The sequence below is a fragment of the Canis aureus genome, chromosome 25, assembly GCF_053574225.1.
Source record: "Canis aureus isolate CA01 chromosome 25, VMU_Caureus_v.1.0, whole genome shotgun sequence".
Classification (NCBI taxonomy): domain Eukaryota; kingdom Metazoa; phylum Chordata; class Mammalia; order Carnivora; family Canidae; genus Canis; species Canis aureus.
Window position 1 is genome coordinate 36,911,637 of NC_135635.1, and position 15,376 is coordinate 36,927,012.

At 36.2% G+C, this 15,376-nt stretch overlaps 1 protein-coding gene across 4 annotated transcripts in view; it reads left to right on the forward strand.

Moving 5' to 3' along the window:
• The first annotated feature begins 1,457 nt into the window (after nucleotides 1–1,457).
• Nucleotides 1,458–15,376, forward strand: part of CLEC7A (C-type lectin domain containing 7A) — a 32,623-nt gene continuing 18,704 nt past the window's right edge. For 2 of the 4 annotated variants that reach the window (XM_077871102.1, XM_077871103.1), the window contains exons 1-3: nucleotides 6,072–6,163; nucleotides 13,030–13,202; nucleotides 14,921–15,019. In XM_077871102.1, coding sequence (XP_077727228.1) covers nucleotides 13,100–13,202; nucleotides 14,921–15,019 — 202 coding nt within the window. In that variant the 5' untranslated portion in view covers nucleotides 6,072–6,163; nucleotides 13,030–13,099. Of the gene's footprint in view, nucleotides 1,600–6,071; nucleotides 6,164–13,029; nucleotides 13,203–14,920; nucleotides 15,068–15,376 lie in introns of those variants that run through there. The other 2 variants (XM_077871101.1, XM_077871100.1) reach the window with 2 other exon arrangements.

The following is a 15,376-nucleotide window of genomic DNA, read 5'->3' on the forward strand; positions in this document are numbered from 1 at the left end:
GATACACGCTGGCAATCATCCCCCCATGCACATGGCCCACTGATATACATCTGAAGGCTCTCATGACTCAAGTTTTATTAGATGGTAATAAGTGACCTTTTCCCAATAATAGCTAGCCCCCTCAAGGTCTTGCAAACCTGGCTTCCAAAATTCCTTAGAGAGTACACTATTCTCAAACCCCTCCCAACTCCCAGGTATATAATCAGCCACCCCTCACAGTCCTGGGTCAGCAGCTCTTCCTGTGCATGGGTCCTATCCCTATACTTTAAAGAAACCACCATTTACACCAAAGATGTCTCAAGAATTCTTTCTTGGTCATTGGCTCCAGACCTCAGCCCATCGGACCTCACCTATATTCCAAAACTGCATCACTGCTGTTTTCTTGTGCTCTTCCCTGAACTCCTGCTGCCTTTGTCTTTCTCAATTCAGGTTTTTTCTAGTGTTGTCCTCAGTTCCTCTTCCTTGTGTGTGGCCTGCAAACTGTAAACATGACAGGCTGGGGCAATCACAGAACTCACCTTGTTTGTTTTCCATCTCCCATGAATCATGGCCCCTTGTTGTCTGATAAGCGATGTTTTAAAAATTGCTGCTTTATTATTTGCCTGCTTTGTTTGTTTCAGGCTTTCTTTCTTTCTTTCTTTCTTTCTTTCTTTTTTTTTTAAGATTTTATTTATTTGACAGAGAGAGAGAGCGTAAGAAGGGGGAGTAGCAGAGGTAGAGGGAGAAGAGGGAAAAGCAGGCTCTCCATTGAGCTGGGAGCCAGACTCAGGGCTCCATCCCAGGACCCTGATATTATGACCTGAGCCAAAGTCAGACACTTAACCAACTAAGCCCCCTAGGTGCCTCTGTTTGTTTCAGGATAAAGGTGGGTTTCATAATTAAGTACTTATGTTTTTCCTTCTGTTGGAGCTACTGATATCTCTGAACAAAAATAGGTTGAGCTGAATGGATCTCTGGAAAAAAAAAATTCTAGTTCAAGACCAGAACATGAATTTCTTGCCTCTGTTTCTAGCAGTTTCCTTTTCAAAGCTGATGACAGAGCTGTCCCTGTATGCCAAGCCGACAGTGCCTATGAGTCACCGTCCAGTCACACTTGCTATTTCTGTCTCTAGTTCTTACAGGCATCGGTGGTTTGTTTTCCTGAACCTTAGATTTAGAGGCAATTGACCTAATCTTATCAATTTTGGGGATCTCTCTCTTTTACTTAGTTTACATTACTGTTTCTTGATCCCAGTCATCAAAAACACATTCTTATCCTAGTTATTGTTTAAATCAATTTAAACAATAAAGTTATTGTTAAACCACTACAGCTTTTGGTCTGTAGCCTATTTATGTATAACCTGAAAGCAAAGGCTGGTTTTTACATTTTTAAAACTTTACTTAAAAAAATATGCAGCAGAGACCGTAAGTGATTTAAAGATTTATTTATTTATTTTTATCCATGATAGACAGAGAGAGAGAGAGAGAGAGGCAGAGACACAGAAGGGAGAAGCAGGCTCCATGCCGGGAGCCCAACACGGGACTCGATCCTCGGACTCCAGGATCGCTCCCTGGCCCAAAGGCAGGCGCCAAACCGCTGAGCCACCCAGGGATCCCCCTGTAAGTGATTTAGAGTCTAATATTTACTCTCGTTCTTTGCAAAAAAGTTTGCTGAATCCTAATGTAAATAACTTATTATTTATGCCATGTTTATTTCTCATCAAAAAAGTGCACAAGGCCCCTGAAATTGGACTACCTAAGGTCAAATCCTAGTCTATTACTATCTCTGTTGTCAAAAGCAAGTTTTTAATATCTTATTATCTTGATTTCCTTAATTGAACTCTTTAATTGGATATCTTATTACCTTGATTTTCTTTATAGAAAGATATGAATCATGCTAGTAACTCATAGATCCTCATATCACATCTAGTAGCTCATAGATAGATAATTTAATGGGATAATGTTTATACAATTCTTCATACAGTGCCTAAGATTTGTTAAGAGATCAATAAATGTTAGCTATTTATAGTATTAGTTCATTTTCTTCCTGTCTTTATAAAGTCCTACAAGTGTTTCTGTTTTAAGAGTAGGTCTCAACCTATTACAACAAATTGGCCAAATAACAAGACTTTCTTAACCTACATTTAATGTGTTTGTAAGTATTATTTAGAACTTTTTGTTGTTGTTGAAATAGTTGCTGTGGAATGTACCCTGACTTGGCACTTGTTTTCTTATCCATAACAAAAATTACCGTTCAAAGTTTCTTCATTTCTACTTTGTAGAGATTCTTCTGAGAGAAGGGCTCTGCAAGGCATTTGGATCAGTATGAGAATAGATGGTATTTAAGTGAATATTATTTCAAATACTGGGTTACCTTAGAATATTTCAGTTAAGCTGTGCTGGTTTGGAAACATGAGCAGAGTCTGCATGCTTTCCTAAATGTATCATTTAAGTTTTTACATTTTCGCAAGTAAAATGAGCAAATTTTAAATGTCCAATCTTCATATGTGCTTTCTTTGCACCTACATTTACTTCCAACCTCTGCCTCTCCATGACCATTTATTCTCATCCTCAAAGTATGCATGGTATTAACCTGTCAAGGATTCCATGGACCAGAAAATTGATGGACCACTAGTTTCCTGGGAGCAAATTTTTTAAATGAGAGAGAAATAAGTGGTTCTGAGCATTTGCACAGTTGGGAAACTCAGAATTCTAAGTAGAAGTATTAGCCATTTGGCTTGTACCTGGACCATAAGAAAATCTAAATTATTAAATTGGCTCTTGGTTAGAACATATTTAAACTTAATGGTCCATGTTATATGTCAGTGAATAGTTACATGCTTCAACTCTTCCCTGGTTCTTTTATTCCATTAAGAGCACAGCTGTCAGATAATATATAACTCTACCATTAGAGAGTAGACAATCCAATAGTAGTATAAATTATTTAAGTTCAGTAAAGCAGCCTTTAAGACTGATTGCAGAAATCTACCTGGATATTTTCATAAATGTCAAATGATCTGCCTTTGCTAAGCTCTTTTTTCTGAGATATATAGGACCAAGTCTTTTATTTCTTTATAACAAATCTTGAACTTTAACAAAAAAATTTAAATGAGTATTTTTAAAAAATATGACCATAATATTAAGCATGTGTATTACATTTTGGAAATAATGTAGGATACCTACTTAATATATAATTTTAAAATAGCTAATTATATATTTCAGTAACTTAATTACCAAAATAACAGTATTGGGATATTTTGTTTTCTCCAAGTTATTCTAATTTACTTTCACAGAGAAATGTGGTTTAAATCTTCTTCTCATTACTTTTTTCTTTTTTTCTTTTTTTGGTTATTCATTCATTCAACATCTCTCTTGAGTGCCTTCTTTCCTTAATACTAACAGCATAAATACTAATGGATATACACAGAGCCTATTTTCATGATGCTTACAATCTAGTGTGGAGGAAGAAAGTCAACAATTAAGTAAAAAATAACTACATGTATAAAATTTTATTCATTTATTTAACATGTGCGAGTACAACTTTGGACTTTGGGAATTAGTAGTGAGCAAGACAAGGTCCCTGCCCTCTGGAAACTTATGATGGCCAAAAATTAAAATTTAGTGGTGTCTGGGTGGCTCAGTTAGTTAAATGTCCCACTCTGTTTCAGCTCAGGTCATGATCTCATGGGTCATGAGAGCTGGGCTCCGTGCTCAGCTGGGAGTCCACTTGAATATTGTCTATCTCTGCCCTCCCCCTCAACTTGTGCTCTCTGCTTACTCTCTAAAAAATAAATAAATCTTTTTCAAAAATTAAATAAACATATATGGCAATAATATATATGCCTTTAAGCAGAATGAAAGTCGTATTTTTATTATGAATCAAGTAAAGCCTGCAGAAATTCTTCAGTTTTACTCATGAGTGAATAAAATAGATTAACTTTCTCTAACTTGTCTTGAAATTCCTATTGAAACCAGCAGATGGCACCATCACCTCGTTCTTTCCGGCCTAATTTTGCTAAATGTTTTTAATTTACACTGACTACTCAGATCACACACCCCAGGAAATCTGCTTTTAATTTTTAGTTATCCTATACCGCTCTCATTCGCCATCCAAGGTTCCCAACAGAGATTTAAGACCCATCATCCCCATATTACTGGTGAGGAAATAAGCAGGAAAAAAAATTAAACGACATATCTAAAGTCAATCAGTGACAGAACAGGAGCAGCCAGGCACCATGATGGGAAAAGGTCACTTATTACCGTCTAATAAAACCTGAGTCATGAGAGCCTTCAGATGTATATCAGTGGGCCATGTACATGGGGGGATGATTGCCAGCATGTATCTTGGGGGGGGCGGGTTCAGAGATAAAGGAAATTTCTAAAGGAATTTTTATGTTAAAAAGTAGACTTACAGGGTCCTGGGGTTGGGCTAAGATTGCCTTCTGCCCTTAGCAAAGTATGAACATTGAGGCAGTTGAGTCCATAGAGGAATATCACTCTGCCTGTTTCAAGGACTTGTCAATATGCTTTGTCCTCAGCTAGTCCTCTGTTCCCCCATCAGTAACCTAATGAAAATAAACAAATAAACATACAAAAAATGTCTCCCACTTGAAAATGACACCAACTGTCCTTTGTTTTCCTTTGTTCTCCACGGAAAATTTAAAGACAACTTGGTCGTGATTTGGGACTAGAAATTAGGATTGCCAATACTTGGGTTCTTTCAGAAGGTATATAATTGCTTGTTTTCTTTTTTCCCCTTAATTAGACATAACTCTGGAAACACCATACTAGACATTGGACAAAGAATGCCTATAAAGACAGAATTCTTGTATTTTTGGAATTTATAAACAAGCTGGACAATAGATTTGGATAATTTTAGGCTACATGTGAAGGTGCATATATACATTTTACAAATATATTATTACTTTTAAAAGTTTTTAAGTAATTTATACATTGACCTAAATATATTTATTGGTAACATGCAATGAATCAGAACCTAGTGAAAGGAAAAAAAGAAGAAGCTAGTGTAAGTTTTTGAACTGTTTCAATGAACAAGACAAACAAAATTCTGAACTCATGGAGCTTACAAACGTGAACAGGAGGAGTCTAATTATAAAGATGAGTGATATTCAAATAGTGTGAAGTGCTTTTGATGAGGGAACAGAGGACTAGCTGAGGACAAAGCATATTGACAAGTCATTGAAACAAGCAGAGGGACATTCTTCTACAGACTCAACTGCCTTGATGTTCATACTTTGCTAAGGGCAGAAGGCAATCTTAGCCTGACCCCTAGGCCCCTGTGAGTCTACTTTTTAACATATAAAAATTCCTTTAGAAATTTCCTTTATCTCTGAAACCCCCACTTCCCCCTCCCCAAGATATGTGCTGGCAATCATCCCCCAAGCACAAGGCCCACTGATATACATCTGAAGGGTCTCATGACTCAAGTTTTATTAGACAGTAGTAAGTGCCCTTTTCCCATCAATAGCTAGCCCCCTCAAGGTCCTGCAAACCTGGCTTCCAAAATCCCTTAGAGAGTATGCTATCCTCAAACCCCTCCCAACTCCCAGGTATATAATGAGCCACCCCTCACAGGCCCGGGGCAGCAGCTCTTCCTGTCCATGGGTCCAATCCTTGTGCTTTAATAAAATCATCTTGCACCAAAGATGTCTCAAGAATTCTTCTTGGTCGTTGGCTCTGGACCTCACCTATATTCCAAAACTTTATCACTTTGAAGATAAAAACAAAAAATTAAAAAAACAAAAAAACAAAAAAACCTATATGATGTAATTCAGAATAATTTAAAGCACCCTAGTTGTATTCTACTGTGGAGGCCGAGAAAATTAAGGCCATTCCACCTTAAGTTCAGTGTTAGCACAAGTACAGTCATCCCAGGCCCCTGTGAATAGGAGCTGAACTTTACCTAACTTCAGTTAAGCCCCATATTAGAATGAGAACAGGGCTCAATGCCCTTGAAAGCCCCATATCAGCATGTAAACAGAACTTGAGAAATTCCTCCACCCCTTCTGGAGGTCCCCTAGACCAGCCCATAAAACTAAGCTGGAACCTATCTCGGGGTCCAAGTCCCTGCTCTGCTGTGTCGGGTATACTTGGACCCAAGCTTGAACTTGTAAATAAACCCTCGTGTGTTTGCATCGGTGTCGGTTCCTTGGTGGTTTCTCAGGTACGTAATCTTGGGCACAACACTACTTCTGCCTGGGTAGAAGTAGCTGGACTAGAATCAACCCGGAAAGACTGCCCAGAGAGAATGATGTTTGAACAGAGAACTGATTATCCAGAAAAGTCTCTCATACAGAGTTCTGAAAGAAAAGCATGTAGTCAAAGTGTAAGTGCAAAGTCTCTCAGACAGAAGCAAATTGGTGTATTTGCGTGATAAAAGAGAAGGCCAGTGTTTAAGGACCTGAACAGAGACAGGGAGATGGTTAGGAAATAAAACTAGAAAGATAGTCTGGCATCTGATTATTTAGATCCTCACAGGGCCGGAAAATATAGCCAAGCAGGTGATGTGGGGAGTAGCGAACTATCTGCAGAAAATTAAAAATATAACAAAATTTATTAAGAGTCAGTCTACTTTTTATTATCACCCATAATCCTTAACAATGCCAATGATAAAATATTCCCGGAAAATATCTTTTGTGATTTTTTTTGTTTAGTTTTAAATTTTTATGGTTATTATTTAGTTTTAGAACTCTGTTTATCCATTTCTCTATACAATAAATTCTTGTTATTCATGGTAGTTACAGTCTGTGAAGTGTCAGAGAACACCAAATAATTATTGCTTCTGTGGGAACTACAGGGTTAGGTTTCTGTAATGTCTGATCACAACAATTTCTGTCAACAGATTATTACATAACCTTGTTTTATATATGTTTCTGTTTCAATGCCCATTAGCAAATATATGTTGATTCATTAACATTGATCTCAGACAACAGCACTATAACTCATGCCTGAATAAAGCTTACCTAATAAACATATTTTCTTTGTAAGGCACATCAATCTTCTTGAGCTTAGGAACACCAGACTGTACTTCAGCACTATGCTTGAGGGCATTTTAGGCAGTGAAGTAACCAACAAAAAGTCAAAGCACACACACACACAAACAAAAAGCACTACAAAGACAGTGAAAAGGACATTTCTTCTTCAGTTAGGAGAGCTGGAACAAGAGGGCAGTGTCACTTTGTTCAAACTCCTCTGAAATCAGGCATGTTAGGTTGTAGGGGCCAGAGTAAGTTACTCTCGGATTGACCACTCTGGCATAGAGATTATTCCCAATTAAAAGTCATCAAAGCCCAGCAGACTCAGGAAAAACTCTGCCTCTCCCACAGCTGTTTAAATTTACATTGGAAAGGAGAGCCTGCCACAGGCAGGGGAGTATTAACAGAGACCAACGCTCCCTTTACTAAAGGAATTTATCTACTTAATAAGGCAACCTTGTTTTCCCAAACATCTCCTTTCCCCTTCCTGCTAAAGCCCTTCCTTCCCTTGGTGTCCTAGGACCGGTCTCCCTCACCATCCCACATCAGCTTCTTGTTGTCTCCTTTAGAATCTCCTGTCCCCTCTGTACACCTATTACATTTGATTTCCTCCTGTTAGTTCATCTCCTGTCAGTTTGATTCTAAGTCCAGCTAGAAGAACCTTAGGCAGGAAGAAGATCTTCCTTTCTGACAGTGGGTCTCCAACTTTTCACCGTTCTGCGCATGCCTGTGAATGATCATGAAAGAGCCCTGATTGATTTGGGATTATGATTAAATTTTAGCACTTAAGCAAATTTGCAATCCTGGAATCCATGAATAATGAGGATGGAGTTATCTCTGTGTATATCAATATATCTATATGTTCTTCAAATTATCAGGTTTATGTCTTTTTTCCTTTTGTAAGTACTGTATTCTACATGGAAGTTCATTCACAGAACTCCTAGTTGTTGTGGAACAATTTGGAATGGTTTGGAATTACTGAAATTCACTCAGTACCACTTGGTTTGCATTGCTTGCATTATAGAATGAGTAATTTCTGTGTTTAAAGTGTAGATTTGAAATCAATATCGATAGCATTGCACAGTGATTATCAAATCAAAAAGACAAAATTTGAGCTACTTTCTCTTCATTCTATGTGACAGTTTGCAATTTTTATTTGTCCTTATACAATATTTCAACTGCAGAGAAATCTGAAAATTACTAAAATTGATCCTGAGAAAATAAGGACATGGACAATATTGTAATTTCTGGAATCACTGTGAAATAGGATTTTTGTAAATCTTTGCCACATATATACTATGTATAAGTCTTTTTCTCTTTACATATCTGTGGCTTCGGTTAAAGAATTTTAAAAATTAAGTGAAGAAAAAATTATCTTAAATCAATTTTGAGCAAAGATGAATTGGTGTGTCTGGATACATAGTCAATACTTAACACAAACTTGTAAAAAAGATTAATTTTGACAATATCATTAACAAATTTGGAAAAGGTTAAGGAGCTCAAACAGAAATTGTAATATTATTTATTACTGTGACATACCTATATATAGGTATAAATTCCCCTCCCTTTCAAAAAAGGCATTAACATAATTGATAAGATTTTATCCATTGATTTAAGAGTGGTTTGTACAATATTTATTTTTACTTTACTATACATATTTATACACACATTTTAATTTCTTTTGACATTATTTTATATACAACTTTTTAAAAGAAGATTAGATTTAATTTAATTTATTTGAGAAAGAGAAAGAGCATGCACACAAACTGGAGGAGGGGTAGAGGCAGAGAATCCCAAGCAGACTCCATGCAAAGGTGGAGCCTCACACTGGGCTTTATTACATGACCATGAGATCATGATCTGAGTGGAAACTAAGTCATCTAACGACTGAGCCACTCAGGCACCTCTATTTTATATCCAACTATCAACAAAAAATATTCACTATGTACATTTGTTTTCTGACCTTTATTATCATTCATTCTATTTCTTTTTTTTTTTTTCATTCATTCTATTTCATAATTATTGCTGAAAACTACTTTGTTGTGTAAAGGAGAGGAAAGTAAAAAACAAAAATAAAACAAAACAAAAATAACAGTCTGGGTCTTAAATATGTTAGGTACACTGCTGCTCAAGAACTCAAGAATTAGTGAGGAAAACACTTACAAGGATCTAACAATAAGAAAATGACACATAAATTCATCTCTTTCTTAGGGAAATTGGACATTTCAAATACATGTGTCATAAGAGAGTGATGTATATATACTGAAACCATGAAGCTACTGGAGCAGAAGGGTAGCGAGAGCATAGATTCAGAAAAGAGAAAGTGGATTGGGAAAAAGAGTTGAAGGCACATTTTAACCTGAAAGATTTACTGATTGTAAGGAGAGCTTTGTACCTCACTTATAATAAGCATTAAAACTGGAAAGAGTAGTGTGAATAAAGCAAAGGAATTTTTATGGTCCACCCAAGCCAGAGGTAATTAAACAATTTAAGTAATTTTTTGTCTCCTTGTTCTCCAAATATAATGTGAAATTGAGTAGAATGGGATTGGGTCTCATGCTTCTTTGTATCTAGGCTTCTGAGAATATGGTAAATGTTTAATAGATGTTTAATTGCTTAATGGATAGAAAGGGAGGGAGTGGCAGAAGGATAGAAAGAGGGAGGAAAAGAGGGTAGGAAGAAGGAGACCCAAGTTAGCATTCAAATTAGAGATGAAATTTGAGGAATTTTTTTTTTTTTTTTTTTTTTTACATTTTGAACATTATGGGGAAGGTACTTTGAGATACTGTTATTTCCTAAAGACAATATTTTTTTTCTACAACAGTTTTAAGTGAATGCTAATTTGTTTTTAATAATCTTGTTTTCTGTTTAATTCATTTATTCATCTATTTATGTCTATTTTTATTCACTTATTTATATAAATTTTCCAAAAAGTCACACTAAACATATGTCTCAGGCTCTCCTGTGTTTCATTTTGCTGGTTTAACAGTCATTCTAGTAAACCTAACAAAATAGATATTTGTTTAGGAAAGATATTGTTTTTGAGCTTTAATTCTGGGATCAAACACTACTTTTGACAACAGCTAAATATATGTAGAAATGAAAACATGACCAGGCTGATTCAGCTATTCTGAATGTGGTGCCTTATTGATGTAACATTTAATCTGACTCTTGATTCAACTAATTATAATTTTAGTTTATAAAATGTTTTTCATTTTTAAGAATTCTTTTCAGATTCTTCATTTTTCTTTTTTTCCTTTTTTTTTAAAAAGATTTTTTATTTATTCATAGAGACAGAGAGAGAGGGGGACAGAGACACAGGCAGAGGGAGGAGCAGACTCCATACAGGAAGCCGGACGTGGGACTCCATCCAGGGTCTCCAGGATTGCACCCCAGGCGGCAGGCGGCGCTAAACCGCCGCACCACCAGGGCTGCCCAGATTCTTCATTTTTCTTTCAAGAAAAACTTGCTGTATCAATGCAATTTTTCATCAAATTTAATTTCACTGACAATATGAATTAGATATTTGTTGTTTTTTGTTTTTGCTGTTATTTGTTTGTTTGGGTTAGATTGATTTGTTTTCCACCTTTTTCTTACATTAATATTTAACAACAGGTATTTTTCTGAATGTATAGATTGCTCTCCCCACTGCCTCCTGTCCCTTGAAATACTGATTTTTTTTTCTAGTTCATCAATGATTTGTGTAATTACTCTTCAATTGTTTTAATCCCAGAAAAAAAAGAGAAGACTAAAGTTTGTATTTATTGAACATCTCTTTGACAACATAGTGAGCCAATTCTTTTTGTACAATTGTGATTAAATAAAGGAAGAGGTGCATAGAAAATAAAACTTGTTACACATAATTCTCCCAGTGGGGGGCCTGGATTGACACTATAAAGCCAGCTTCTTCTTACTGCCTGGAAGGTGCTCACCTCATTACTGTTCTGTTAGTAGGCTGACCTTTCTTCCTTAAACCAGATATGTAATCTGTGAAAAATCCCTAGTTTTCCAAAAACTTCATTAGAGAACCAAGAGGCTGATGGACAATTGAGATTACAATCCACGTGACTACTTTGCAATATGTTTATAAAAAGTTAGCAAAACTTTCGTGACAGGCCTAAGTAAGGGGGAGAAACTCATTTACTCTCCATTGAACCTTTTTATTTTGGTATGTGTTAGTAAGAACTGCAGAGCTCTTGGTCTATAACATCTCCATCCAAACTTCTGCACAAAGAGATGACATCATCTACCATGGCTTCTAGCACTTTAGTGTCCCTAGAATGATATTGAACTCTGTGAAATTTGCCTGCCTGAGAAAGCTCAGTGCTGCCAGGAAAATTTACTGTTTATTCCAATCAAAACTTGGTGCTAGACAGGTCTCTAAATCCCCTCCAAGAGCAGTTACCTTAGAAAACTTGCAATTATAAGCCCTTTCTCTGACCTTTGAAAAGTAAATCTACCACCTGAAACTATTTCTTCAAGAACCTCAGAGCCATATCTCTGAAATGCAAACATTCAGGAAGTTGAGATAACTCTCACTATCCCAGTCCCTGTGAGGGGATGAGGCTCTAACTTCAGTGGGGCATCTCCTTGTTTCAATATACACCTCTGCCATGGTCATTGCCGCGGTCATAAAGACAGGAGAAATTTATTTCTCTCCTAGATAAGTACAAACTAACAAATCTTCACATGGATTAACACCCCTTAATACCACTCAGTGTCTTTCCCTTACCATACCTTTTAAAAGTTTTTAGTATTTTGTTTTGGGGAAGTGGTCTCTCTTTTCTATTATAATAGTATTTCATGATGGTACCTGTAACGCTATCATGAAATACTTTTCTATTGTAACATTATCACTGGTTGAAATCTGTCCTTGTTGCTTTAATAAGTGTCTGGCTTCATTTCAGATACCTCCTTCATTCTGCTTGCTTTATAGTCTTGTAAGTGGGTTGGGTACCTTTCTAGTTTCCAGTAATGATGTTTTCCCTATCAATTAATTTGGTTATTTTGCATAGTATTTCTGTCCCAGAATTCTTCATAAGCTGACACACTAGTTTCTTTTTGTCTTTGGGAGTTATCTTCCAAGATCCCAGTGGATGCCTGTCCACAGATAGTACTGAACCTTATATATACTGTTTTGTTTTCTTTTCTTTTTCTATACATACATACCTATGAAATAGGCCTTGTGACATAGGGTTAGGCTACTATTCGACTTTCTGACAATACATCAGGAGGATCATCAGCTTCCTGACAGCAGTTGCCTGGGGATAACTGAAATCATGGAAAGCAAAACCGCAGATAAAGGAGGGGGGGTATGTATTTGTTATATGAATGTATGAAAAGATCACGTATTTTGCAGCCAGAATATGCCTTGGTTTGATTCTTTGCTTCAATATTTTTATTAGTGTCTCAACACTGGGTAAGGGACTAAAATTTCTACATCTTATTTTCTTCATTTGAAAATAAAAATATATATATACCATTAGACTTGTTGGAAAATTGAGACTGAATGAAAAAAACATGTGCAATGTGTACTATCTGGCTCATAGTAATTGTTCAATAAGTAATTACTACTTTGAATTATCAATCCCTGGCAAATCCTAAAGAGATTTGTTTCTCCTCTCTGTTGTTACAATGTCTCCTTATAGCATCCTTCAATACCTATCTGTAGGTTTCCTCTCTTAGGCAATGAGATTCTTTATAGATATGTTATCCTTATATCACCGGCTCCTGCCAGTTGAAAGGATGGGCTTTTGATAAATGTTTGGTGAATGAATGAGTACATGAATAAATTAATGCATGTGTGAATTCATGCTTCATTTTTCTTATGTTTGGTCTGAAACAAAGATTTATGTGTTGTGCTGTCTTACAATTTTCTTAAGAATCATCCGTCTTAGAAACAGGATCTAAAGATACAAATGGGAACTTATAGCATAGTTTTCATTTCCTGCCTTTGGCTATATCTGATTGGACTGCTTACTTAAGCTCAACCTGTTAAAACTCAGTAAATGACTACTCCACATGATTTGACTCATACATCCTCTTTTGTCCACAGGCAGTTGTCTTAAAAAAAAGAGAGGGAAGAGTTCTCAAATGCTGTGTCAATTCAGGAACTCAGTAGAACAATGGAATACCATTCTGGGGTAGAAAATTTGGATGAAGATGGTTATACTCAATTAAACTTCCACTCTCAAGGCATCACTGGGCGACCTGTGGTCTTAGAAAAAGGTATCTTTTCTTTCTGCCTTCAACATTCTTGTTCTCATTAACTAAAATACTTATCTGGAGGAAATTTGAGACACTTATGACTTGTAGGCTGAAACCCTTTTAAAAGATTTTCAGAAGTCACTGAAGATATTTTGAAATATCTTTCCTCATGGCAAGCATTTGGTGACTAATTATTAGAATTTAAATTAATTATTAAGATGGCAGAAAATACAATTTCTCTGTCCCATAGGAATAGACACCTCAGCAGTAAGGAACTATAAATAAGTTTGATGAAATGCAAAGATGAAAGAATTTCAACAGGAATGACTTGTTACTTGTTTGTTAGAAAGGAGTAAATCATAGAATGGAAGTCATGGAAACTTAAAGAAATATATATGAACAACATCAGGATATGTGAGATAAGAAAGAGAAGAATGAAAAGAAAGAAGATAGGTGAGGGAAAAAAATGGTGATTTTGTAGTAAAGAGACTTCAGAAGTCATAGGGTTTGGAATCATGAATCTGATGTCTTCTTTGGCATAAGATGTTGATTTGGATTTTTTTTTTTAATCAAATGGGAATCCTTTGTATACTAGTGAAGGAAAACATATGTGCTAAATGACAAGATTCATTTGTAGAACATGACTCTTAAACACAATAGAAAAGGAGTAAAATAGGGATGCCTGGGTAGCTCGGCGGTTGAGAGTCTGTCCGCCTTCAGCTCAGGGCGTGATTCTGGGTCCCACATCGGGCTCTTTGTGAGGAACCTACTTCTCCCCTGTCTATGTCTCTGCCTCTCTCTCTGTGTGTCTCTCATGAATAAATAAATAAAATGTTTGGAAAAAAAAGAGTTAAGTATGGAGAAAGGCATTACAAGATGTCTCTCTTCATTGAATGAGTCATGTAGTTTCCTCTATGGTTCTCCTATTTGACAATTCTCTGATATACTTGTACTGCTTATTCTCAAAGACAGAACTGTATCCTTGATACCACGGAATTAACATAAAGTGAGTTTCTGGTTATCAAGAGAAAGATTATTCACAAGATTTGACATGAGAATTTGCTTTCTTCTGCTTTATGGTAACCTGCATTGCACAATTATTTTCCCTTTACCACTTATGCAATTCTTTTCTTGCTCAACCAGCTGAGGAGGACTAGAAAAACTGGGTGATGCAAGAGGTAGGGAGGCAGATGTATGTTTCTGCATATTTGTTGACCAACAAGGAGTTAAGTATAATGTACTAGTAGTCTCCAGACTAGGTGCTTTATGTGTTAGCTCATTTAGTTCCTACAATGATCCTCTGAGGTATTATTACCTCAGTTTTTTTTACAAAAAGAAATAAACAGAGTAACTCACCCAAGGTTATACAACAAATAAGTGAAAAAAAAAGGTTGTCCTTAGTGTCCAGTGCTATTTCTCCTAAATAAAGCTGCCTTTTATAAAAATGAGTGGGATTTCAGAAACTCTGGTAGTGTCAGGACCTCTAGACATCAATGTGAACCTGAAATTAGGAGTGTGCAGGTATCAGGGCACTGTGCTGAAATTATAGTTCCAGAATCTGAAGAGATATACTAAACATGAGGGAAAATTCAGATAATCCTAGATGACTAGATTATCTGTTTATCAGTGATTAGTATTTCACTTTAGAATTTTCTAGATTTTGATAAACTGGAGAACTGAAGTGCTTTGTGATTTATCATATTTCTTCATTTTAATTTCTGTTCCCTCTGGCTTCCTAGTAACTTGTGCTACCTCTCCTCATTGGCGTCCCATTGCTGTGACTTTGGGAATTCTATGCTTGCTAATGCTGGTGATAGCTGTGATACTGGGTACCACAGGTGAGTATTGGTACTCAACAACAACACCACTACCACCAACAGATATTTGTAAGTATTTATTATGTGCCAGGCACTCATTTAAGAGCTTGAACAGTCATAATCTGATTGAATCTATGTAAAGGTTGAATCAGTGTTATTAATTCTCATTTTATTTGTAAGAGAAGTAGAAGTGGGTATGGTGTATTTTACTTTTACTTTTCTAAGGTCATAAACTAGTTAATGGTAAGACCATAACTAGAAATTTAGGCAATCTGACTAAAAAAATGCATGCTCCTTTTTTTTTTTTTTTTAAAGGAGAGAGAGAGAGAGAGCCAGCATGAAATGCGGGAGGGGTGAGAGAGAGAGAATCAAACCTGC